This window comes from Bubalus bubalis, chromosome 12 (genome assembly GCF_019923935.1).
Source record: "Bubalus bubalis isolate 160015118507 breed Murrah chromosome 12, NDDB_SH_1, whole genome shotgun sequence".
Classification (NCBI taxonomy): Eukaryota; Metazoa; Chordata; class Mammalia; order Artiodactyla; family Bovidae; genus Bubalus; species Bubalus bubalis.
The window spans coordinates 2,788,897-2,814,325 of NC_059168.1; the positions used below are offsets into that span (position 1 = coordinate 2,788,897).

The window sequence follows — 25,429 nt, forward strand, 5'->3', positions numbered from 1 at the left end:
CAGCTTGGCTTCCAGAGGCAGGGCGCCTCCTACCCTGACCTCCCACCAGCCCACTAAGCAGGGAGGCCTGGAGAGCAGAGGGGTGGACCGCTGGAGCAGCGTGGGCCCCGCTGGGGGCCGAGAGAGCACCCTGGCGACCTCACAGGTGAAGCCGGGGGCTTGGGCTTTGACTCAGGGGTCCACAGTACCTTTTCCGGCCACTCTCGGATGTTCTCCAGGAGCTGGAGCAGAAGCTGCTGGAGATCAGTCTTGGGCAGCAGGCGGAGTCTGGTGTCCAGGCCAGCTCGGCATAGCAGCTCAATCAAGTCCAGAAGGTTCTGGTCAGTGTAGGCCCCTGGCTGGGCCAGTGCACACAGTGTTAGGAACTGGAGAGGAGAAAGCACTAGGGCAGGGGTGCCTCCCTGGCACTGCGAGCTCCCAGCTGTGCTGGGAAGGAGCTGAGAAAAGTAACGCGGCCTGAAGTCGAGCCTCCCAGGGTCGTCAGGGGCAGGCACGGGTGTGGAGGGAGCCAGCTTCGGTAGCATCCATCCTGGCAGCCAGCAAAGCGCCTGTGATGGTGCCCAGTGGGACCCCCTGAATTAGATGCTGGGTGGGTATGGATTGAGAGCGGGCACAGGGACGGGTGGGACTCACCTTACAGATGTAGTTCAGGCTGCTGTCCAAGGCCACCTCCTGGAGGGCGTCCTGTTGCTCACTCTGGCTCAGGCCGGCCTTGCTACGTAACACAAAAGCAAAGGAAGGGAAGCAGTCAGAGGCAGGCACAAGTGAAGAACTGAGGCGGGGGGAGGCCGTGCCTGCTGGAGAACAGAGTTCTTGGACGATCCATTCAACCCAGGGCCCTGGTGCCCTGTGTTTGCGGGTCTTTCTCTTGTTGTTATTGTTCAGTCGCTCAGTCGTGTCCGACTCTTTGCGACCCCATGAATCGCAGCACGCCAGGTCTCCCTGTCCATCACCAACTCCCGGAGTTTACTCAAACTCATGTCCATTGAATCGGTGATGCCATCCAACCAGCTCATTCTGTCATCCCCTTCTCCTCCTGCCTTCGATCTTTCTCAGTATCAAGGTCTTTTCAAATAAGTCAGTTCTTTGCATCAGGTGGCCAAAGTATTGGAGTTTCAGCTTCAACATTAGTCCTTCCAATGAATATTCAGGACTGATTTCCTTTACGATGGACTGGTTGGATCTCCTTGCAGTCCGAGGGACTCTCATGAGTCTTCTCCAACACCACAGTTCAAAAGCATCAATTCTTCGATACTCAACTTTCTTTATAGTCCAAGTCTCACATCCACGCATGACTACCGGAAAAACCACAGCTTTGACTATATGGATCTTTGTTGGCAAAGTGATGTCTTCGCTTTTTAATACACTGTCTAGGTTTGTCATAGCTTTTCTTCCAAGGAGCAAGCATCTTTTAGTTTTATGGCTGCAATTACCGTCTGCAATGATTTTGGAGCCCCAAACAATAAAATGTCACTGTTCCCATGAACACAATGTCACATGTCACATGTCATGAACACAATGAAAAGGTCATCCACTGCTGCGTAACAAATTACTCCCCCCAAATGGAGAGGCTTAAAAACAACAAATACATATTATCCTGTGCAGTTTCCAAGGGTCAAGAATCTAGAAGCAGCTTAGCCAGGGAGCTCTAACTCAGGGTCTCTGGGGAGGCTGCCCCCAAGGCTTTCGTGGGGGGTGCCTGCTGTCAGCATAGGCTTGACTAGCCTGGAGGAACTGCTTCTTAGGTCACTAGGGGGTCACCGGCCTTAGTCATTCCAGGAGCTTCACCCCAGGGCTCCCTAACTTGCCCCGACTTTCTCTAAAGTGAGTGATCTGAGAGAGAGGAGATGCCCGCCTAAGACGGAGGCTGCAACCTTTTAGAACCTAACCTTGGAGGTGACATTGCTTCTGTGATCTCCCCTGGTCACATGGGCCAGCCTGACTCAGGGTGAGAGAGCTGCACAAGGGGGTGAATACCAGCACATGGAGCCACCGGTTCCCCTCGGGGGCTGGCACCCCAACACTGGCACTCCAGGAGGGCCCCTAGCTTTAGTTTTCTGGGGCTTGGAAGCCTGAAAAATCATACTCCAATGATTCCTGCCACGTATTCCTCAAAAGCATTGTTTGGAGTTTCACTGGTGGTCCACTGGTTAAGAATCTGCCTTGCAATGCAGGGGACAAGGGTTCAATCCCTGGTCTGGGAAAATCCCACATGCTGCAGAGCAATTAAGCACCACAACTACTGAGCCTGTGCTCCAGAGTCCAAGGGCCACAACTACTGAAGCCTGTGGCCAGAGCCCGTGCTCCACAACAATGAGAAGCCTGCATTCTGCTACTACAGAGTAGCCCCCACTCGCTACAACTAGAGAAACCCTGCTCGCAGCAACAAAGACCCAGTGCAGCTAAAAACATAAATAAAAATAAATAAATAACTAAAATTAGGAAAATCCATTTAAAAGCATTCTCTGTGCACACAGGTATGGTGAGTCTGCATGCATGGAAAAGCATGCTTTATTGTAGCTTATGTCAGGTTAGCTTCCAAAGTCTGCAAGTAAGGTGAAATCAGACTGAGAGAGATCCTCAACAACCCCCCCAAAGGTGTTCCACGACCATGCTGTCCACAGACAAGCCTGGCACGAACAGATTCCTCTTAGACAGCAAACAGCCTGGACGAAGGCAGAGGCCAGCGTCACATTTAAAACACCCTCTTTAAAGACCAGAGTCACACACAGTTTGGCGAGGGCATCCCACTCCAGTACTCTTGCCTGGCAAATCCCATGGATGGAGGAGCCTGGTAGGCTGCAGTCCATGGGGTCGCAAAGAGTCGGACATGACTGAGCGACTTCACTTTCACTTTTCACTTTCATGCACTGGAGAAGGAAATGGCAACCCACTCCAGTGTTCTTGCCTGGAGAATCCCAGGGACGGGGGAGCCTGGTGGGCCGCCGTCTATGGGGTCACACAGAGTTGGACACGACTGACGTGACTCAGCAGTAGCAGCTACAAGAAGGGAGGTGCTGGCAACACAGCAGACTCACATCTCTGCACGGGCCTGCCGGGCACACGCTCCCGGTGAACCCCTGAGCTTGGGTGTCCTTACTAAATGATGCTCTTTCTCTGGCCACGTGTATATCACTGGCATCAAATAAGTGAGGTGGCTTTTTAAAAATTAATGTGTTATTTATTTTTGGCTGTGCTGGGTCTTCCTTGTAGCGCGTGGGCTTCTCATTGCGGTGGCTTCTCTTGATGCAGAGTGCAAGCTCTAAGTACAGGCTTCAGGAGGTGCAGCCACGGGCTGCACCTGCCCTATGGCGTGTGGGATCTTGCTGGACCAGGGATTAAACCCATGGCCCCTGCACTGGCAGGCAGATTCAACACTGGACCACCAGGGAAATCCAAGTAGGATGACTTTATGACAAGGCTCCCTGTGCCGTCTCTTGCACTGCTGCAGTCTTGCTAACTACCTTGCAGTTCCTGATAACAAGGGACCCCCTACAAGTGGAGTCCCCCGTGCTGACGACACTGCTGACAGCAACAGCCTCCGGGGCCGCCGCCCTGGCCACGGCCCCCAGACGCTCCAGAGAAGAGGCTCCGCTCTCTCCTTCTCTACGCTGCTTCTCAGAGAGGCAAGAAAAATGCCATCTCTAGGCACCCAGGAAGTCGGTGTCAACAAATCACTGCTGGAGTGGAGGAGTGGGGCGAGCGCTCGATAGGCCTGGGCTGGGCCGTTCTTCCAGGCCATTCTTCCTCAGCATTCATGAGGGCCAGAGAACACGAACAAACGGCGGAGACTGGGGCTCACGCACTGGGCCTGGGTCAGAGCTGCAGGGGAGTCCTGGCTTATACCAGTCCGTGAGCGTGCGTAGGGCCGTGCAAACATGGGAGGCAACGCTTTTAGATTGCCCAAAGAGGCGGGGAGCCTCAGAGCCAACTTTGTGACTCTGCCTAAGTGGAGGGGGCTCTCAGACAGTTTCGTGCTGCCAGTGGGAGAAAGAGGGCAGAAACTGTGAGCTGGTGACTCATCTTCTCGGAGCTGGGGAGGGGAAGTGTGTCTGTGACAAGAGTCTCTCCTCCTGGGGATGGACAGAATGCCAGGCTTTCCAAGTGGGAAGGATGCATGGCCTCCCCCTACTGCTGCCCCCACCCCCGCCACACTGCGCCCTAGTGTCTCCCCAGGCTGCCTCTGCTGAGAACATCCAGCAGGCAACATAACGGGTTCCCCTTTCCCGCCTGCCTCTCTAAGGAGCCGCTTGCCTGGAACGTGGCATCTGAGACTGCTATTCTGGGAAGTAGCATCGGCTGATCCCCAGGCCTCCACCACGAAGAGGAATTCACAGTCTAAGGAGCCCACTCCTCTCCTGGATTCAGCAGGTTGGAATCAAGTTGAGGGTCCCACCACCAGCCTCACCAGCAAAGCAGCTTTCCCCCACCCCCACCCCCAGCCTTGACACTGGCCTGGCAGAGTTAGGGTTCCTGGCCCGTGGCCAGCACCCAGGAGCTAGAGTTTGGGTTGCAAAGGCATCGTTCTACATTCTTAAGAGAAGCGTGTCAGCTTCTAGCGACTGATCCGATTACTATTTGAGAAAAAAAAATAAAGTGAAAGTGAAAGTGACCCTCTGCTCCTTTTCCTTGGGAAGACGGGAAAACCAAGGGTCTAGTTGGGGGTCGGGGCCCACCACACATTCCGTGGGCAGGGCGTGCTCCCAGGCTGGCACTGCTAAACCAGACCAGCGCTGTCAGCTGGGCTCTAGTGACCGAAGTCAAGGCAATGAAGAGGAATTGATGCTGAGCTAATGGGGGGCGGGGAGGCAGCAACTTTTACCTAGATCCAATTACTCTGTCCCAAGGCCACTGCCCCCACACTTGACAGGATGCCCTTTCAATGGACTGATAGCCATTTATTTAGCCGACTGGCCTCTGCACCAGGCCTCCCTCTCAGAGAACCCAGTGGGTGAAGGCTACCAGGACCAGGCAACAGCAGCGGGCTGCCGGTCCTTAGGGGCTGGACCTGTGGTCTGCGCTTCCTGGGTGGGGCAGTGGTAAAGCAGCTGCCTGCCAGCGCAGGAGACACAAGAGATGGGAGTTCCATCCCTGGGTCGGCAAGATCCCCTGGAGTAGGAAATGGCAACCCACTCCAGTATTCCTGCCTGGAAAGTTCCATGGACAAAGGAGCCTGTTGGGCTACAGTCCTGGGGGTCGCAAAAGAGTTGGACACAACTAAGCGCGCACACACACCTATGATCTGATCAGGGCTCTTCCTCTGGGCTTTGCAATCAGGGAGCAGCCCAGGAAGATCAGCCACTGCTCCCTCTCTTTCCAGACGAGACCGGGGACACCTGATGAAAAGTCTGTATAGCTGAGCGTGGCACTGGTCCCCTCTGAGGATGCTCAGGCTCTCATCTGCTTCCCGTCCAACGTTCACACTCTGGTTCCTCCTCTGCTGGCTGTCTCCCTCCCCAGGCTCATTACAGGGCAGAAGGCAACTCTATCTGCAATAAGGCAGACGTCGGATGATGCACGTGGTCCGGCAGCAGCAGGGCTGTTTCCTTTTGGAAGGAAATCTTGAAGCATTCGATGAGATGGTGATGAGTTTCAAGGAAATCTGGGATTAGGAACAGCTGGCAAGAGACCTGTCTTTCTCATAGCGACTGGAGAGATGGCCAAGCCGTGGGCCCACATGTGGCCTCATTTCCAGTCTCGGCCACTGACGGCACGTGGGTGCCTCAGAAGAGCCCTAGATGGGGACATCCCTGGAGGTCAATACAGAAGCACCTGATGCGGAACCAACTGACATGGGATGAGCCTCTGAGGACAAGGACGATGGAGAGAGGGCACCCTGTCCTGAAGATGCTCTTGTGGCCCATGGAGCTGTGAAGGATGCCACAACCTTGGTAGAGGAGATGCCAGAATTTTCTTGATGTCCCCTGAGTGCTCTAGAAGAGTCTTCCAACCCTGAGACACCCCGAGTTTCCCAAACACAGAAGCAAGCCAGCACTTCACCATCCCCCACCCCAGGGAGGTCACAGGAGAGGTCTCTCCTGGACCTGTCTGCTTCTTGAAAGGAGGCTATACTCCCAAAAGAACGTCCCTAGACTGAGTGGCTTGGCGGCTGGTCCCAGCCCCTCTTATAGAGCTGTAACCTGTACAGGGGCAATCTTAAAGGAGCAATCCATTGGCCAGATTCTCTGGGCCAGTTTTGAATCCTCGGTGGAGAGCGTGTGCCAGCAGCCATCCCAAGGTGGGGGGCCCAAAGAAAGAGGCAGGGGTGTCAGAACAGCCGTCTGGGGCCGCAGCACTCTGGGTCTTGCCCTAGGACCACGGGGCTCTGCCTTGCTCCCACAGGGTGCTGAGAAGTGGGAAGCCTTCGTGCTGGGGTTTGTGCCCTCAAGTATTTGTGCTAGCATGCTCAGTTCCTCAGCTGTGTCCGATTCTTTGCCAACCCATGGACTGACTGTAGCCCGCCAGGCTCCTCTGTCCGTGGGATTCTCCAGGCAAGAATACTGAAGCAGATGCCCTTTCCTCCTCCAGGGGATCTTTCCAAGGATCTTTCCAATCCAGGGATCAAACCCGGGTCTCCTGAGTCTCCTGCATTGCAGGCAGATGCTTTACTGCTCAAGTGAGCCACCCTCAAGTATTTGAAGTGATGAATTTAAATGGCCACACTTCTACAGATCACCTGCCCCTGGGGGAAGGGGGAAGTTAGGGGAGTGTGGCTCTTTGCAGAGTAAATGGGGAGGTTAAGAGCCTCCAGTGCCACCTTCCACTTTCCAAGTGGACACCAGGTGTGCACCACTTTCCAAGCGCTCAGAAAAGCTCCTCTGAATCCTGAGGCCCTCCAGGCCCTCCCCTTCATGGACATTTGTTTTTCTGAGTGTAATTCTCTCCCTGATTCCTCCTAGAAGGTGGTTCAATTGAAGCTCCGTGTTGGGGAAGAGACAAGTGACTTATTACACCTGGTGTGAATGCCAAGGAGGGGGAGGGGCAGGCGCAGGGCAGGCTGGCACAAGCATGGGGTATTTATAGCAGAGTGAGGGTGGTTTGGTCTGGTTTGGCTTGGCAGACAATTACCAAACACAGTGGTGGAACAGGTTCTTGAGAAAGCTCGGGCCGTACCCTAGAGGGATGTCCGCCCACCACAGCCGGCCCCAGGGCTAGTTGGCAGGAGGGAGGGGGGGCAGCCTGTCCAGGGTCCTAAACACTCGTGCATGCGTGTGCGCTAAATCACTTCAGTTGTGTCCGACTCTCTGCGACCCTATGGACTGCAGCCCACCAGGCTCCTCTGTTCATGGGATTCTCCAGGCAGGAATACTGGAGTGGGTTGCCATACCCTCCCCCAGAGGATCTTCCCGACTCAGGGATTGAACTAGCATCTCCTATGTCTCCTGCATTGGCAGGTGGGTTCTTTACCACTAGCACCACCTGGGAAGCCCCCTAAATACTCAAGTCTCAAACCGACTACTCAGAGAAGTCTCAACAAAAAGTTTGCCTTTACAACCCAGATCTAGTCCGCCATCCATCCAACAAGAGTCGTTTCTGTATTGCACCGGTTAGCATCCCTGTCCCACCCAGCCCGAACCTAGTGCTCAACGGGGGCTGCAACAACACAAAATGGGGCATTGTAGACTTTCCATGCGAAAGTGTGCCCGGCTGGCCACGAGCTGATGTTAGGTCATGTGTCAGGAGGGGCTTGGAGACAGACCAAAGGGACTGGGACACATCTTGGAAGAGGAGGGGCAGCAAGCGCTCTGAGTCAGGAAGGGGCAGGAGCAAATGTCAGCCTCCAGGGCAGTAAGACCCGGCCGTGCCTGGTTCTTCCCATCGCTGCCTTGAGCTGTGAGCACGGGGACTCACACGCCGATCACCCGTGGTATGACGCACAGTTCACTGTGGCCCCTCAGACTCTGTGCTTCACTCTTTGGGCTGGAGTCTGCAGTCACCAGTCTGGTGACTTTTTAACTTAAAAAAAAATGCACATAATTTCCAATAATCATCAGAAGAAATCTCTCCTTTATCTAACTAGTAAAATGCTCATTGAGCCCCGGCTATCACCAACAATGATGACTATGGAGCTTTGTACAGTGACCGGCCAGGTGTGTTACATTTATGGAAGAGCAAATACTTTAGTGTTTCCAAGCAAGAATATGTGGGCTTCCCAGGTGGCGCAGTGGTAAAGAATCCACCTGCCAGTGCAAGAGACATGGTTCGATCCCTGGGTCGGAAAGATCCCCTGGAGAAGGAAATGGCAACCCACTCCAGTCTTCTTGCTTGGAGAATCCCATGGACAGAGGAGCCTGGTGGGCTACAGTCTGTGGGGTCACAAAAGAGTAGGACACGACTGAGCATTAGGTGCATGGATGTATTCAGTTGGCTGATAAGTTCATTCAGGTTTTTCCGTAAGATGTAACACAAAAACCCCAATGAACTTTTTGGCCAACCCAATATGTTTAGAAGAGTCTCCTTTTTGGGTTTTTTATATATATATATATATATATATATATATATTTACATTTTTCCTGAGGTGTAATTGGTACCGCACGTATTTAATGGACACGATTAGACAGGTTTGAACTGCTTTCAGTGGCAGTGGCCGTGTGAGCAAGGCTACCAGGGAGGGGCGTACTCACCTCCCAGTGTGCTGTATGGGCCTCAGGGGCCGCAGAGCAGGGCTGTGGGCTCCGAGGCTGTGGAACGTGGCTGAGACCTCTTGCAGTGAGGGGCACCACAGGTTCGTGTCCCCATCTGTCAGACCAAAGACGGTGGGGGGGTTAGGGGGCAGAACAGGACGGGCTGCACTGGGCCCACGGCGGGGCCACGGGGACCAGCTGCACCCCTGGGCAGCACAGGTGTTTCCTGGAGGGTGAAGCCTCCAGAGGTTTCAGACACTTGTGGTGCTCTGGGAACCTGGATGCTCATTCTCCTGTCTTCAAGCTACGGCCACCTTGACGTGTGGGCCTGGGGAGGACGGTGCCCTCACCAGCTCCATCAGCTGCCCTGAGCTGAGCCAGGCGCTGAGTCCCCAACCAGAGGCCTCCAAACCCCAAGACAGGAGACACGAGGCTCCCCAGCCATGCACTCTCCGCCACCGAGGCCTGAGTCTGGGTTGGCACCTACTACGGACTCTCAATAGCATCCTTGGGGCAATGTCTGGGCATTCCCAGCTCCACTGATCCTGCCGGAGGGCCTCCCCACAGTCCCGGAGGTGTTTTCTCAGCAAGCTCAAGCTTTGAGGACCATTCTCTCTTGACAGGAGCGATCATCTGACCTCCTCAACAAAGGGGAAAAACCTTACGGACTGGAGGGCCTTTCTTCCTTCAGACTGTTTAAGGATATTTCCTGAACTAGGAGAACAGAGAAGCAGAAGACAACGGGGTGGAGTGTGCTTCCCAAGCTGGCTGCACCTCTGCGGCCCCAGCCCCACGCTGGCCCCTCTCTCTCCTTCCTCTCCCTCCTCTGCATCATCTTATTTGCTGATCTGCTTGCTGCTCGTCTGTGTCTCCCCATTAGAATGTAAATCCCGTGAGGACAGGGGCCAGGTCCATGCTGTTTCTCCCTGCACACTCAGAGTGGCCAGTGTGTGGAGGAAGCTGAATGGATGGAAGGATGGATAGATGATGAAATGAATGAATGCATTCTACATAAGCCTGACCAAGCAGCAGATGGCTAAGAGGGAGACTGGTAACAAGTCACAGGACAGGCTGGCAGTGTTTGGGAACACAAACGAAGGGTCTGATGAAGGGTGAGCTGCAGGAATGCAGAACCAAGAGCAGCGCCAGCTTGAACCTTCACCATTCCGGAGGGCGAGCCTTCCGTCCTAAGGGCACCCCTTGATGGACCCCACTGTGTGTAGGAAGCATGCCAGCTGCCAAAGACTAAAAGGTGATCCAGTAGATCCCTTGACCTCAGGGAGCTTGTGGTCTAGGAGGCGGAGAATCCAGGTGGATAAATCAATACAAGAGAGTATGTTGCTGTAAAAACCCAGAGCTGGTGAAAGGTGGGGAACCTGCTCAGGCAAGAGAGACTTAAGTGTGGGCTGGGGCAGGGGGCAGACAGCACAGGTAATTGGAAACGAAGCCCATGCTTAGCCAAGGAACGGAAGTGGCAGAGGGCATGAAAGAGTGTGGGCACGTCTAGCCAGAAACAGGGCACTGAGATGTCTTGGCCACAGTCCTATGTGGCAGCCGGCTGAGGGTCTGAGTCCCAGCCAGGGCCGTGCCTTCGGGGATGGTGGCATTGAGTGTCTCTCTCTGGAAACATATCTTGATTGAAGCACACCCAACAGGTAATGAGACTCTGGGAGGAGGAAAAACGTTCTTGTTTTTTTTTCCTCTGGGGCAACTTAACAAGTCAGAAAATGGTAATAATACCCCTTGCCCAAGTCGCAAATGAGCTGGGAAGAATGAAGGCTGCAAAACAGGAGAGAGGGCTGTCTGCCCGAGCAGAGCCTGAGCCGGGAAGTGGGTGGGAGCGGGGCTGTGTGGGAGGCCGGTGACCTTGCCAGGGCGGGGAGGACGGTGTGGCAGGAGAATCGCTGAGGCGGAAGCCCCAGGGAGGCCTGGCTGGGCAGGACATCCTGCCCGGGTGGCCTGCGAGCCCCTTCCCCATGGCAGCCCCCGCAGGTGCCTCGCTCCAGAAAAGCCCTTGACAGCATCGCAGACTCCACTGGCCTGGGGCCCAGTCAGGCCTCACCCCTCTCTGTGTTCCTGCCCAGCCATTTACTGCACACCCCCGCTCCCCTGGGGCTGATGGGCCAGGAGAAGTTCCAGAGAAAGGGGTCTGGGTGGCCCCAGGATAAACCAGTCCCGTCAAACTGATAGCCCGGGAAGCTGGTTAAGTGACAACAGGCCCCCGGAGCCCGTAATTAACACTGCCTGTAAGTAGGCCAGGCACTCAGCTTTTCCCGAGCACTGTGCGTCCCCAGTGAGGGTTTTCTGGAGAGCTGACACCGAAGAAAAGTCTCGAGAACTCGGTTTCTGTACGCCCACGGCGCGGTCATCTGAGGTGATCCCCCGGGGGAGCACCGGGGCCCTGGGCTGATTCCAATGCCAGGCCCAACAGCCAGCGCATCTGGGCTCGGTTGAGAGGCTGAGTCTGAAAGCTCTCCTGGGACGGAGCGGAGGCTTGGGCGGGGGCGGGGAAAAGAGGCACAGGCCGGAAATAAAAGCGACTTTTCCATCTGCGCCTCAGCAGCCTCTTGACTTCATGTAGCCACCCTTCTTCTGGCTCCGTGTGTGCACAATGGGGAAACCACGCACATCCCCGCAAGCCTCTCAGTCCCCCGAGTTCCAGCCCCTCTGCGGGGGCTTCCTTGCACCTTCCTGACACCTGCCAGGTCCCACCCAGGGCTTCAGGGGAGCAGGATCTGCAGACATCTGTCCTTGTTCATGCCCTCCCCCGACCCCAATCAAGCTGCTACGCGCACTCTGAGTGTTGCTGTGGGGAGACCCAAGTGACATCATCTGATGGGGTCCCGATTTTCGGACATGGAGACCCCACAGGGCCACAGCAGGGGAGCCCCCATCAGCCTTAAATGGGAGTGCTGATCCCCAAAGGAATGTGAGCTACTGACCCATCACACACCCGAGCATGGGGCTCATGACTTTTTTTTTTATTGTTGTTTCAATGGACGTGAATCTGAGTGAACTCCGGGAGTTGGTGATGGACAGGGAGGCCTGGCGTGCTGCGATTCATGAGGTCACAAAGAGTTGGACACGACTGAGCGACTGAACTGAACTGAGTCACTAAGTCGTGTCTGACTCTTTGCAACCCCATGGACTGCAGCCTGCCAGCCTCTTCTGTCTATGAGATTCTCCAGGCAAGAACACTGGAGTGGGTTGTCCTTTCCTCCTCCAGGGGATCTTCCCCACCCAGGGATAGAACCCGCATCTCCTGCACTGCAGGCGGATTCTTTACCGATGTGCCACCAGGGAAAGGGAGGCTTAAAACCTTACTCTTTTTCATCCTCCCAACTCAGATTACTTAACTTCCCTCAGCATTTTTGTATTTAAATTTAAACTTGCTCTGTATCACAGGTTTTAGCCAATCAACTCTAGCCTTAGTCACATAAAATTGTTATTCAGAGGACTTCCCTGGCGGTCCAGTGTCTAAGACTCTAACTCCCCATGCAGGGGGCCCAGGTTCAAACCCTGGTCAGGGAACTGGATCGCACATGTTGCAACTATTGAGTTCACCTTTAGTGGCACCTTTAGTGGCAACTAAAGATCCCGCATGTAGGAGCCACAACTAAGACTTGGTGCAGCTAAAAAAAAATTGTTATTTAGTCAACAAACATTAAGTGAACACCAGGTGACTGAAGTTCTGGTCTCGTGGAGCTGAAGGTTTGATGAGGAAACAAACCACCTGCGTGGAAGCGAAGCATGCCACACCAAGAGGTGTACATGGCATGGAAGGCGGCCGGTGGAAGGTCAGCGTGATACAAGAGTGATGTAATGGTCAGGAGGAAGAGCCCTGCAGACCCTGGGTCCAGCCAGGAGCCCGTGGTGCTGGAGCTGGTGCCAGGCCCAGAGGTGGGTCAGGGTTAGGGTGAGGTGGGGACAGGGAGACATGGGAGGGGAGGGGACAGGCCTGTCCCCCGTGGGGCCAGGGCAAAGAACAAAGGGGATGTTATCAGAGGAATCTGCCATGTTTGTGGTAGAAACACAAAATCCCGTCAAGTCCACATTTCACAAACACGAACATTTCATTGCCTTCAGGGCTCACCACAGAGGACCACACCCCAGGGCCTCGAGGAAGCCCACCCAGACCCATGCCACTCACATCCCTGTCTCCCCTCCAGACCCACTCTGCTCCGGTCTCCTTCCTGCTCCTCCTCCGCTCGGCAACGCTCACGGCCCCTTCACCTGCCCTCTTCTCACCGCGCCCTGGGGCTCAGGCCCTCTCCCACTATGGCCTCCCTACATGTAACACAGCCTGCGTCTGCCCCTCCACACACACACACACCCATCCATCCATTCACATACTGCAAAGACACACACCACTCACATACACCCCACCACACACACCACACACTGCATAGACACCACTCACACACATCCCCACCCCACCACACACACATACACTCATCCATCCACTCACCACCCACACATACCACATACCGCATCGACACACACACCACTCACACAATCTCCATCATATACATCCCTGTATCCACTCACTACACACACACACCCCACACACGCACACCCCTCCAACTATTTACTTATACCCATCTATTTACTTATCACACATACACATCCCCCCCACACCACGCCACTCACACATCTCCACACATATGTGTACACCCCACTTATTCACACACACATCCCACAACACACACACACACACACACACACACACAGGGCTCGGTCAGCTCCTGGTCCACTGATCCACGAGCTGAGGGGGGGTGTGGGGTGCGTGAGGCCATCCCCAGGCCACCTCTCCTCCCTGCTGCCCTCTGTAACTCACACCACTGTCACTGCCATCTAACACTATCGAGCCTTCCAGGCCCGTGTGTAGGACACACCTGCTTTGTGCCAAACCACCGAATCCCTGGTATCTGCTAGAATTAGCTTCAGCTGCAAATAACAAAGAGCTCCAAAACAAAACAAAAAACCCACCTGGGCTTAACAAAACTAGAGTTTCATTTCTTTCTGATGGAAGAGAAGTTTGGAGGTGGGTGGGCCACACTGTGCAGGAACCCGACTGATGAGTGGGATCATAGATGGCTTTGCTGCTCTGTTGTCCTCTGCAGGTGCCTCTTCTTGGGACCACCTCGTGGTCCAGGATGGCTCCCGGAGGCCAGCCATTGCATCTCAACTCCAGGCAACCACTTCCTCCTTTTGCCACTTCCGTATGCATCCCTGGGCTGTCTATAAGGATGCCAGGCCCCCTCAGTGTGAGTCAGGAAGGCACCTGCAAACTGCCCTCTTAAGTTTCAAAAGCAAGAATTTGAGACGGATTCAGACTCAAACAAAGAGCTTCCCAGTAACATCCCTGAAAGCATGGCCCACCAGTTCTCTCTACCTTTGGATTCCTGAACCTGCTATTTTGGGAATGGTCCTGAGGTCTAGAACGAAATGAAGAAGACAGCAAATGCTGGTGAGCATGTGGAGCAACGGGAACTCTCAGTCGCTGCCGACAGGAACGCAAGATGGTAAGACCAATTCGGACAGCACGGCAGTTTCTTACAAAATAAAACATACTCTTAACATACCACTCAGCAACCGCGCTTCTTGCTATTTATCCAGATGAACTTAGAAACTGAACGTGAATAAAGCTGCAGCTTTATTCATAACTGACACACAAAAGCCACCAAAATGTCCTTAAATAGGCAAATAAACTACATCCAGACAATGGAAACCCATTGAGCAATAAAAAAATAAATAATCAAGCTATGAAAAGACATGGAAAAACGTCCAATGGATATTGCTACGAGAAAGAAGCCAGTCTGAAAAGGCTATATGCTGTATGATTCCAACTATATGATATTCTGCAAAGGGCAAACTATAGAGATGGTAAAAAGATCAAGGGTTGCCAGGCAGAGGGAGGGAGGAGCACGGGATTTTTAGAGTGAAACTAATCTATATCATGGGGCTCCCCAGTGGTGCCAGTGGTAAAGAACCCACCTGCCAATGCAGGAGATGCAAAAGGCATGGGCTTGATTGATCCCTGGGTCAGGAAGATCCCCTGGAGAAGGATATGGCAACCCACTCCAGTATTCTTGCCTGGAGAATCCCATGGACAGAGGAGCCTGGTGGGCTATAGCACATGGGGTTGCACAGAGTCGGACACGACTGAAGCATGCATTCTGTGCGATAGAGACATGATAATGATGGACACATGCCATAAACTGTACAACAGAGTGCGAACCTTAAACAATGAATTTCCGTTAATAATAATGGCTCAGTAGAGACTTCCCTGGTGGTCCAGTGGCTAAGACTCCATGCTCTCAATGCAAGCAGATTCTTTACCATCTGAGCCACCAGAGAAGCCTACTGAGCCAAATAAATAAATAATTTTTTAAAGTTCTCTCATCTATTAAAAAAAATAACAATGGATCAGTAATGGATCACATTATACTGCACGAAAGCAAGATGTTACTAAAAGAAACTGGGGTGGGAGAATAGAGGGGAACTCTGTACTTTCCCATCAATTTTTCTGTAAGCCTGTAACTACTCTTAAGGCTTCCCAGGGGGCTCAGTGGTAAAGAATCTGCCTGCAATGCAGGAAATGTGGGTTTGATCCCTGGGTCAGGAAGATCTCATGAAGGAGGGCATGGCAACTCACTCCAGTACTCTTGCCTGGAAAATCTCACGGACAGAGGAGCCTGGTGGGCTACAATCCATGGGGCTGCAAAAGAGCTGGATGTGACTTAACAACTAAACAACAACTACTCTAAAAAAAACAAAAAATACAAAGAACTCTAAAAAACAAAACCAAGAGAGGAAAAGGTCTCCCCACACAGCACCTTTAGCAGCAGAGCCCGATGGTCTGAGGGACGGCGGTGTATTCTGGATTGGGGCCCCGCTGGGAACCTAATACAGTGCTTCCTGGACTTGTCTGCAGAATTTGGAATCAGGGAGCAGCTTCAAAAGTTGCTGCTGCCTGTGTCCCACCCCAGTGACTGTGGTTTAATTAGCATGGGTGTGGCTTGGGCGGTAGAATTTTTAAGAATTCCCAAGTGATTCTAATACCAGACAAGTTCAGGAATCACTGAGCTAAGAAGAGCCGTGGTATCATGGGGCCCATCCTCACCTGCTCTGGCAGATAGTATGGGCAGGGTAGGGGAGGAATCAAGGGAAGGCAGCCCTAGCTCCACATCACACCCAGGGCTCCCATCTTTGCACCTAAGCCAGCTGCCTGTGGCATCATCTAGGGAGGTTTCAAGGTACCTGCACCCAGGCTGCATCCAGACCAGTATCGGAGGATGGGACCCCGGCCCCATTCTTTGTAAAGCTCAGGCACAGCTAAGAATTGCAGTGGCCAGAAGCTGAGTCCTGGGGGAGCTGCTGACATCCCACGATCAGGGTCTGACGCCAGACGTTCAGGTGTGCTCACCACACGTAAGTCATCTGAGTCTATTCCCCTCATTTAAAAAGGTGGGTTGAGAGTCTTAGCAGCTAATGCAGCAGGATGAGCCCCTCTGATGCGTGACCTCTGCTCCATCAACAGGCTTGCACACCTGCACACACCGGCACCTTCTCAGCCTGGCTGTGCCTTACAGTCACCTGCGAGCTGAAAAGATCCTGTGCCTGAGAGCCAAGCACACAGCAGGACATGGACTAGCCCCACTGAATGAGTGGATGTGTCTCAGGGACCACGTGCGTTACCCACAGTGGACATCTGCATCCCCTCCCGCCAGCTCCTCTCATCCCATGCAGTCAGTGGTTGCAGAGCTGCCTGTGTGCTCCCGCAAGGTCGGGACATGGGTCTGCTGGCCCCGTGGAGACCGGATTGCATGTGCGCTCCACCCTCACTCAGCAGCACCTTCCTGGTCGATTCTGACCACCACCTGTACAGCCGGCTCACAGGGGCCACATCAGGAGCTGCTGGGTTCAACTGGTTTTGCTCCCAGGACACAGGTACAGTGAGAGAAAAAGATAAAATGAGCTGGACTGGGGGTCAGGCTGACCACATAGGAGACTGCACTTCATACGAAGACTGTGAAGCTCAGTCTTTCCAGCCCCCGGAAAGTGAAGTGCTAGTCGCTCAGTCAAATGTGACTCTTTGTGACTCCATGGACTGTAGCTCGCCAGGCTCCCCTGTCCATGGAGTTCTCCAGGTAAGAATACTGGAGTGAGGTGCCATTCCCTTCTCCAGGGGATCCTCCTGACCCAGGGATCGAACCTGGGTCTCCCGCACTGCGGAAAGATTCTTTACAGTCCGTACCCCCTTCCAGTCCCCTGACTACCTGTAAAACGGGGAAAATGACAGGATCTACTTGTTGGATGGTTGTGGTGACTGAAGGAGATAGGCAGAGCCAGGGGCTCAGGGGCTGGCATGAGCTCTCTAGAAAAGTTAGCTCTCATTCTTAATGAAATCACATTTATCATCACAAGAGACAATAATGTGTTTCAAAAACGAGGCTCAGTTATGAAGCTGAATTACTATTATTGTTGCATTCCAACTGGAGACTCTGGAGAGGCTGTGCTGAGCCAATTACAGTTTCAAGGGAGCCAGGGAGTCGGGGGCAGATTTCCTGAGTGGTCCTCAAAGTGTTTTCCTGCCCATTTGGGTCTACATGACACTCTTGCTGCACCATCAGGGTTAGGATGGAGATTTAGTGCAGCTGGGCCCATAGAACTGGATCCCTAGGGCCTTCCCTGGTGGCCAAGTGGTTAAGACTTCACCTTCCAATACAGGGAGGTGTGGGTTCAATCCCTGGTCGGTGAGCTAAGATCACAGGTGCCTCCTGGCTAAAAACTGAAATCCTAAAACAGAAGCAATATTGTAACAAATTGAATAAAACTTTAAAAAAATGGTCCACATGAAAAAAAAAAAAAGTCTTTAAAAAAGAACTGGATCCTGGCCTCTCTCTCTGGGCCCGGGGATGGGGCAGCTGCCCTGAGAAATTTAGGAATAAAGGGCACCCACATAGCAATGCAGAGCGGGCCCTGGACCCAGTACAGACGTGCTCCGTGTGTGTGTGATCCATGAGTAACAAGGCTGTGGGGAGCCCCAAGGGGCAGCTGTCCACAGGCTAGGCCTTCACTCAGCTCCAGGAGGCTCTGAATGGGCTGCTTCCCAGCACCCCCCCCGCCCCCCCGCCAGCCCCGTACCTGGAGACTGCCTGGCCCACCGTGGCAGGCAGAGCAGGTCAAGTGAGGACAACTCCTTATAAGCCAGCAAAGAGCAGACAGTGTCAACTGGATCTAGAGACTAAGAAGTTTTTGACTGCTTAAAAATGTGAGAAAACAGAAAAAAGAAAAACAAAACTCAGCCATCCGAGAATAGGGTGAGAGATAAATGGCCAAAATAAAAAGCTGCAGAAATTAAAAGGAAGTACAGAGAGTATTTAGAACATTCGTGCTGCTCAGTTCCTGCGGTCTATCTAATGATCTCTGATTCATAAAGAAATACATTAAAATTTTTTTTTTTTGGGCTGTGCTGCACGGCATGTGGGATCTTAGTTCCTCACCAAGGACTGAACCCCTGCATTGGCAGCTCGGAGTCTCAACCACTGGATGGCCAGGGAACTTCCTATATTTTGTTTTGATACTAGCTATCGTTCTGAATGTCCACTGTACACCAGGTGCTTCATATACGTAATTACTTATTGTTTAGTCCCTAAGTTGTATTTGACTCTTTGCGACCCCATGGACTGCGGCATGCCAGGCTTCCCTGTCCTTTACTATCTCCTGGAATTTGCTCAAATTCATGTTCATTAAGTTGGTGATGCCATCCAACCATCTCATCCTCTGTTGTCCCCTTCTCCTCCTGCCTTCAATTTTTCCCAGCATCAGGGTCTCTTCCAATGAGTTGGCTCTTCACATCAGGTGGCCAAAGTATTGGAGCTTCAGCTTCAGCATCAGTCCTTCCAGTGAATACTCAGGGTTGGTTTCCTTTAGGATGGACTGCTTTCATCTCCTTGCAGTCCAGGGGACTCTCAGGAGTCTTCTCCACACCGCACTACTAACGCTGAGGAGAGCGCTCAGTGCTCGGCACCTGCCGCTCAGGTGAGGACTTGGTGCCTGACCGCTGAACTCCGCCTGGGTCCTGAGGTGGCCCGGACCTGCTGCACGGCCTCCCCACCCAAAGCCCAAAGAAGGGTATACCAAGGGGAGCCCAAAGAAGACATACAGATGGCAACTGAGGCAATGCAAAGATCATCAGGCTTTAGGGAAAGGCAAATTAAACTGCAATGAGCTACCACTGCATACCTCTTAAAAGGACTGACTAAACCGAGTGGTGGGGAAGACGTGGAGCAACTGGAGCACGGCTGGGGGAAGCTGCACAAGAGCTTTAGAGAAAAGTGGGGCAGCGCTGTCGGAACAGCTTGAACACACATCTACCGTAGGACCCGGGCTACGCACGCATACATGCTTACCCTAAGGGTCCACACAAAGACCTACATGAGAACATTTATATCGACTTTAATAGCTGCCAAACTGAAAGCAACCGAAATGTCTACCAAGAGGTGACTGGATGAACACACTGTGGTACTGCCCCACAAAGGAACACCACAAAGCTGCTGACTGGAAGAAACTACGGATATACACAATGCTCTTGGTGCATCTCAAAGCAATTGAAAGAAGCAAGACAAAAAAAGTACACACTGCATGGTCCCATTTATATAAAACGACAGAAAATGCCTGGAGAATCCCATGGACAGAGAAGCCTGGAGGGCTATGGTCCATGGGTTGCAGAGAGTCGGACACGACAGAAGCGACTTAGCATGCATGCAGGCGTAGGAAATGCAAGCTGATCTGGAGACAGTAGATTGATCGTTTCCTAGGTATAAAAGGGGAGAGGGATGGATTAATGACAAAGAGCCACCAGAAAGCTTAAGGGCCCGGGACAATGGACCTTGTTATTTTGACCGCGCTGAGTTTTACGGGTCTACGTTTGTGTTCTGTGTGTAAGTGGCACACGCTGAATGCATATAGGTTAAGGTATGTCAATTACGCCTCAACAAAACTGTCTTTAAAAAGATGAGTTAAAATGTAAATGTAAGTGTTGATGTTTTCTTTTCACACCCAGGGGTGGGGGGGCTGTTTCATCTCCCCCCACTCTGGAGAAAACCCTGCCTGACTTGTGCCGTGTGGCCTGTGGCCTCTCCTGACATCCGGGAGAGAGCGGGGAAACTCTTACGAGATTAACTCTCCACGGGAGGCAACTGCAGATAAATGTCAACGTGACAGAAGAAAGATGGTGTAAATAAACCCGTAAATACAAAAACACACACTAAGTGGATTGTGCATTAATTCCGCTCCTGAAAATCATTACAAGAAGCTATTGATTATGAGGAGAGGAGCGGGCTGTGGGGAATGGGTGGAGAGCTGGCGTTCGCTTTTCAAATACCTTTCTCTTGTCCTATTTGAATGTTCTGCGCTTGATGCGTAGACCACTTCTGAGAAAATAAAAACAGGTTCCGGGCTACTAAGATTATTGGTTATCTTTTGGCATTATTCTTTTTTTTTTTTTAATCATTTATTTAGCTGAGCTGGAACTTAGTTACAGCACTCGGAGTCTTCTGAGCTTCATCGGGGCATTTGAGATCTTTAGTGGCGGCGTGCAAACTCTTAGTTGGGGCATGTGGGATCTAGTTACTCAACCAGGGATTGAACCCAGGGCCCCCTGTATTGGGAGTGCTGCGCAGTCTTAGCCGCTGGACCACCAGGGAAGTCCCTGTTATTTTTCTTATAAGAAGTAATCCTATAGATATTATCTGGGAGGCAGGAAGGAAGGAGGGTTGAAAAGGAGGAAGGAGAGAGGATGCAAGCAATGACAGAAAAGAAAGTCACCCACAAAATGGGGCACGTCCAAGAGAGTCCCAAAGTTCCAGTGACTACAATCCTGGAGCTCTGGCGACAGAGGGAAAAAGCATGGCGATCAAGGGAGGCAGGACACAGCTTCCCAAGACACTGCTCATGAAAACAAATTTCTTCTGAAAGCTAAATGTCACACCCACTGAAAAAAATATCCAGAGAATGTCCTGGCCAGGGTCGCTTTATTCTGATATACCTTCTCCCTCCTACACAGCTATCATAGAAGCTGGCAGGGAATGGAAGGAGTAGGTCAGAATGAACCACACCGTCTTGAAAACTAATGGGAAAGAAGCTACACGTGTTTTACTTCTTGTCCAGTGTTTCGACCTCACTGACGAGCTCCTCTTCTCCAGGCACTGCTGCCTACTCAGTGTGATTTGCCCTGGGTTACTGGCCAGTCCTACATGGGCACGGCTGAAGCATGTTTGTTACAGAAACATGAGGTCATTTCTCACAAGCAATTAGTTGCATAAGAACATGTTTGCTTTCAAAATCAAACTCTGCCATTAAAAAAAAAAAAAAACCTGTTAGTGCTAATAAACAAGTTCAGCAAGGTTGCAGGATATAAGGTCAATACAGAAATACTCTGTTGTATTTCTACACACTAGCAAGGAATGATCTGAAAAGAAAATGAAGAAAAAAGTCCCACTTATGATAATATCAAAAAGAAGAAAGTAGTAGGAATAAATTTAACAAAAAGAAGTGCAAGACTTGTATACCAAAAACTACAATACATTCTTAAAAAGAAATGAAAGAAAATCTAGAGAAATGGAGAGATAGCCCATGTTCATAGATTAGAAGACTCAATATTATTAGATGGTAGTAACTCTCAAAGTAATTTATAGCTTCAACACAATCACTATAGAAAACCCAGCTGTCATTTTTGGGAGAGGTTGATTCAGTTCAGTTCAGTTCAGTCACTTAGTCATGTCCGACTCTTTGCGACCCCATGAATCTCAGCACTCCAGGCCTCCCTGTCCATCACCAACTCCCGGGGTTCACTCAAACTCATGTACATCGAGTCAGTGATGCCATCCAGCCATCTCATCCTCTGTCGTCCCCTTCTCCTCCTGCCCCCAATCCCTCCCAGCATCAGGGTCTTTTCCAATGAGTCAACTCTTTGCATGAGGTGGTCAAAGTATTGGAGTTTCAGGCTCAGCAACAGTCCTTCCAAGGACTGGTGTCCTTTAGGATGGACTGGTTGGATCTCCTTGTAGTCCAAGGGACTCTCAAGAGTCTTCTCCAACACCACAGTTCAAAAGCATCAATTCTTTGGTGCTCAGCTTTCTTCACAGCCCAACTCTCACATCCATACATGACCACGGGAAAAACCATAGCCTTGACTAGACGGACCTTTGTTGCCAAAGTAATATCGCTGCTTTTTAATATGCTGTCTAGGTTGGTCATAACTTTCCTTCCAAGCAGTAAGCGTCTTTTAATTTCATGGCTGCAGTCACCATCTGCAGTGATTTTGGAGCCCAACAAATAAAGTCTGACACTGTTTCCACTGTTTCCCCATCTATTTCCCATGAAGCGATGGGACCAGATGCCATGATCTTCGTTTTCTGAATGTTGAGCTTTAAGCCAATTTTTTCACTCTCCTCTTTCACTTTCTTCAAGAGGCTTTTTAGATCCTCTTCACTTTCTGCTATAAGGGTGGTGTCATCTGCATATATGAGGTTATTGATATTTCTCCCAGCAACCTTGATTCCAGCTTGTGCTTCCTCCAGCCCAGCGTTTCTCATGATGTACTCTGCATATAAGTTAAATAAGCACGGTGACAGTACACAGCCTTGACGTACTCCTTTTCCTATTTGGAGCCAGTCTGTTGTTCCATGTCCAGTTCTAACTGTTGCTTCCTCACCTGCATACAGGTTTCTCAAGAGGCAGGTCAGGTGGTCTGGTATTCCCCATCTCTTTCTGAATTTCCCACAGTTTATTGTGATCCACACAGTCAAAGGCTTTGGCATAGTCAATAAAGCAGAAATAGATGTTTTTCTGGAACTCTCTTGCTTTTTCCATGATCCAGCGGATGTTGGCCATTTGGTCTCTGGTTCCTCTGCCTTTTCTAAATCCAGCTTGAACAACTGGAAGTTCATGGTTCACGTATTGCTGAAGCCTGGCTTGGGGAATTTTGAGCATTACTTTACTAGCGTGTGATATGAGTGCAATTGTGCAGTAGTCTGAGCATTCTTTGGCATTGCCTTTCTTTGGGACTGGAATGAAAACTGACCTTTTCCAGTCCTGTGGCCACTGCTGAGTTTTCCAAATTTGCTGGTTGATTAGCCAATCCTAAAATTAATATTATTTTTTTTAATTTTTATTTAAACTAGGTCATGAAGTGAAGTGGCTCAGTCGTGTCCAACTCTTTGCGACCCCATGGACTGTAGCCTCCCAGGCTCCATCCTTGAGATTTTCCAGGCAAGAATACTGGAGTGGGTTAATCCTAAAATTAATATGGAAATACAAGTAACCCAGAATAGCTAAAATGATTTTGAAAAGAGTGAAGCTGGAGAACTCACACTTCTCAATTTCAAAACTGACTACAACTATGAAGGAGGAGAAGGGGATGACAGAGGATGAGGTGGTTAGATGACATCACTGACTCAACGGACATGAGTTTGAGCAAACTCCAGGAGTTGGTGATGGACAGGGAAGCCTGGCGTGCTGCAGTCCATGAGGTCACAAAGAGTCAGACATGACCGAGCGACTGAACTGACGATAATCAAGAATTTGTGGCACTGGCATTAGGACATATATATATCTCAATGGACTAGAACTGAGAGTCAGAAATAGACTGATATATCCATTGTTAACTGATTTACTGATTTTCAACAAGGGTGCCCAGATAACTCACTGTGGGAAAGCACAGTCTTTCAATAAATTATCCTGGGACAAGAGCATCTCCACATGAAAAAGACTGAAGCTGGACCCCTATCTCACACTGTATACAAAAATCAACTCAAAATGAATCAAAGGCCTAAATGGAAAGTCTACAGCTACAGAATTCTCAGAGTAAAACATAACAGGACACCTTCATGACCTTAGACAAAGCAATGGTATCTTGTTTGACATCAAAAGCATAGGCAACAATAGAAAACAGAGCTAAATTAGATTTTATCAAAATTAAAAACTTTTGTGCATCAAAGGCCACCAGCAAAACAGTGAAAAGGTAACCCACAAGATGGGGGAAAATATTTGCAAATCACATATCTTGTAAGTGAAAGTGAAAGTTGCTCAGTCACATCTGACTCTTTGCAACTCTATGCACTATACAGTCCATGGAATTCTCCAGGCCAGAATACTGGAGTGGGTTGCCTTTCCCTTCTCCAGGGGATCTTCCCAACCCAGGAACTGAACCGAGATCTCCCGCATTGCAGGAGTACTCTTTTACCAGCTGAGCTATCAGGGAGGGGTCTAGTATCCAGTGTATATAAAGAACTCCTGCAACTCAACAGAAAAATACAAACAATCCAATCAAAAAACACGAGTGAAGCAAATGAATAGATACCTCCTCTAAGAAGATACACACATGGCCAACAAATACAAGAACAGGTGCTCCACATCCTTAGTCATTAGAGAAATGCAAGCCCAAACCACAATGAGATATCACTTCATACCCACTAGTATGACTCCTATCAACAGATGGACATAACAGATGTTGGCAAGGATGTGAAGAAATTGGGACCCTCATACACTTCTGGTGGGAAAGTAAAATGACGCAGCCCGTTAGGAAAACGGTTTTGCAGTCCTTCAAAAAGTTGAACAGAGTCACCCAATTAGCCAGCAATTCCACTATTAAGCATATACCGGGGAGAACTAAAAGCGTATGTCCCCATACACTTGTGTGGGAATGTTCATGGGTGCTTAGTTGCTCAGTTGTGTCTGACCCTCTGTGATCCCATGGACTGTGGCCCGCCAGGCTCCTCTGTCCATGGGATTTTTCAGGCAAGAATACTGGAGTGGGCTGCCATTGCCTCCTTCAGGGGATCTTCCCGACCCAGGGATCAAACTGCATCTCCTGTGTCTCCTGCATTGCAGGCAGACTCTTTACCTGTCACAGCAGTGTTATTCACAATGGCCTCAAAGTGGAAATAACCCAACAGTCCATCAACTGATGAATGGATAAAATGCGGTATATCCATAAAATGGAATATTATTCATCCATAAAAGGAATAAAGTACTAGTACATGCTACAACATGCATGAACCTTGAAAACATCACGCCAAGTAAAAGAAGCAGGCACAAAAGGTCCCATATTATGTCATTTCATGTATATGAAGTGTCTGGGATAAGCAAGCCCATGGGGACAGAATGCATTAAGGGCTGCAGGGGAGTGGGGGGTGACTGCTGATACATGAGGTCTCTCCTGGGGGTGATGAAAGTGTTCAGGAATTAGACAGTGGTGGAGGTTGAACAACTCTGAATCATACTGAATCATACATTTTAAAAGGATGAATTATATGGCACATGAACTGTATCTAAATAACAACAACGGCAACCACCTGTCCTGGTCTTGCCAAATGTTAATAAAGCTTCATGATGCCTGCAACGGCCCCCACTGTCCTCCAAGAGATGGCCCCAAACGTCCAGTCTTCTCTCCTACTCGGCCCACTCTTCCCACTTCCTCGTCTCCCATCTCTCCTCAGCCGGGGCTATGCCCAAGGCTGCAAACAGTAGAACTATGTTCCACCTTCAGTCGAATACAGTCTGCAGATGGGCTCACAGTGGGGGTTTTCTGGGTTTCGTTTTTTAATTGAGTTCGTTACCACTGGGAGACTGCGCATAAACACGCGTAGTCTGGCTACAACAGATTCTCTTGGCTGTCAATCCAAGTGCCAGGCTTCCCTTCTTCCCAAGAAAGGGAACTCCGGTTTCACCTTGTGTCTGCTCAGGGACAGTGGCCCACCCCCAGCGGAGGAACCATGTCATCCATTTATCTTTGT

General features: G+C 50.9%; 1 protein-coding gene across 8 annotated transcripts in view; it reads right to left on the reverse strand.

The window, feature by feature from the left end:
- Window positions 1–25,429, reverse strand: part of FAM178B (family with sequence similarity 178 member B) — a 105,478-nt gene that overhangs the window by 43,819 nt on the left and 36,230 nt on the right. For 6 of the 8 annotated variants that reach the window (XM_044925595.1, XM_025260654.2, XM_044925594.1 and 3 more), the window contains 3 exons: window positions 8,625–8,739; window positions 634–715; window positions 189–365 (listed from right to left, as the gene is read on the reverse strand). In XM_044925595.1, coding sequence (XP_044781530.1) covers window positions 189–365; window positions 634–715; window positions 8,625–8,739 — 374 coding nt within the window. The remainder of the gene's footprint in view (window positions 1–188; window positions 366–633; window positions 716–8,624; window positions 8,740–25,429) is intronic. The other 2 variants (XM_044925593.1, XM_044925596.1) reach the window with 2 other exon arrangements.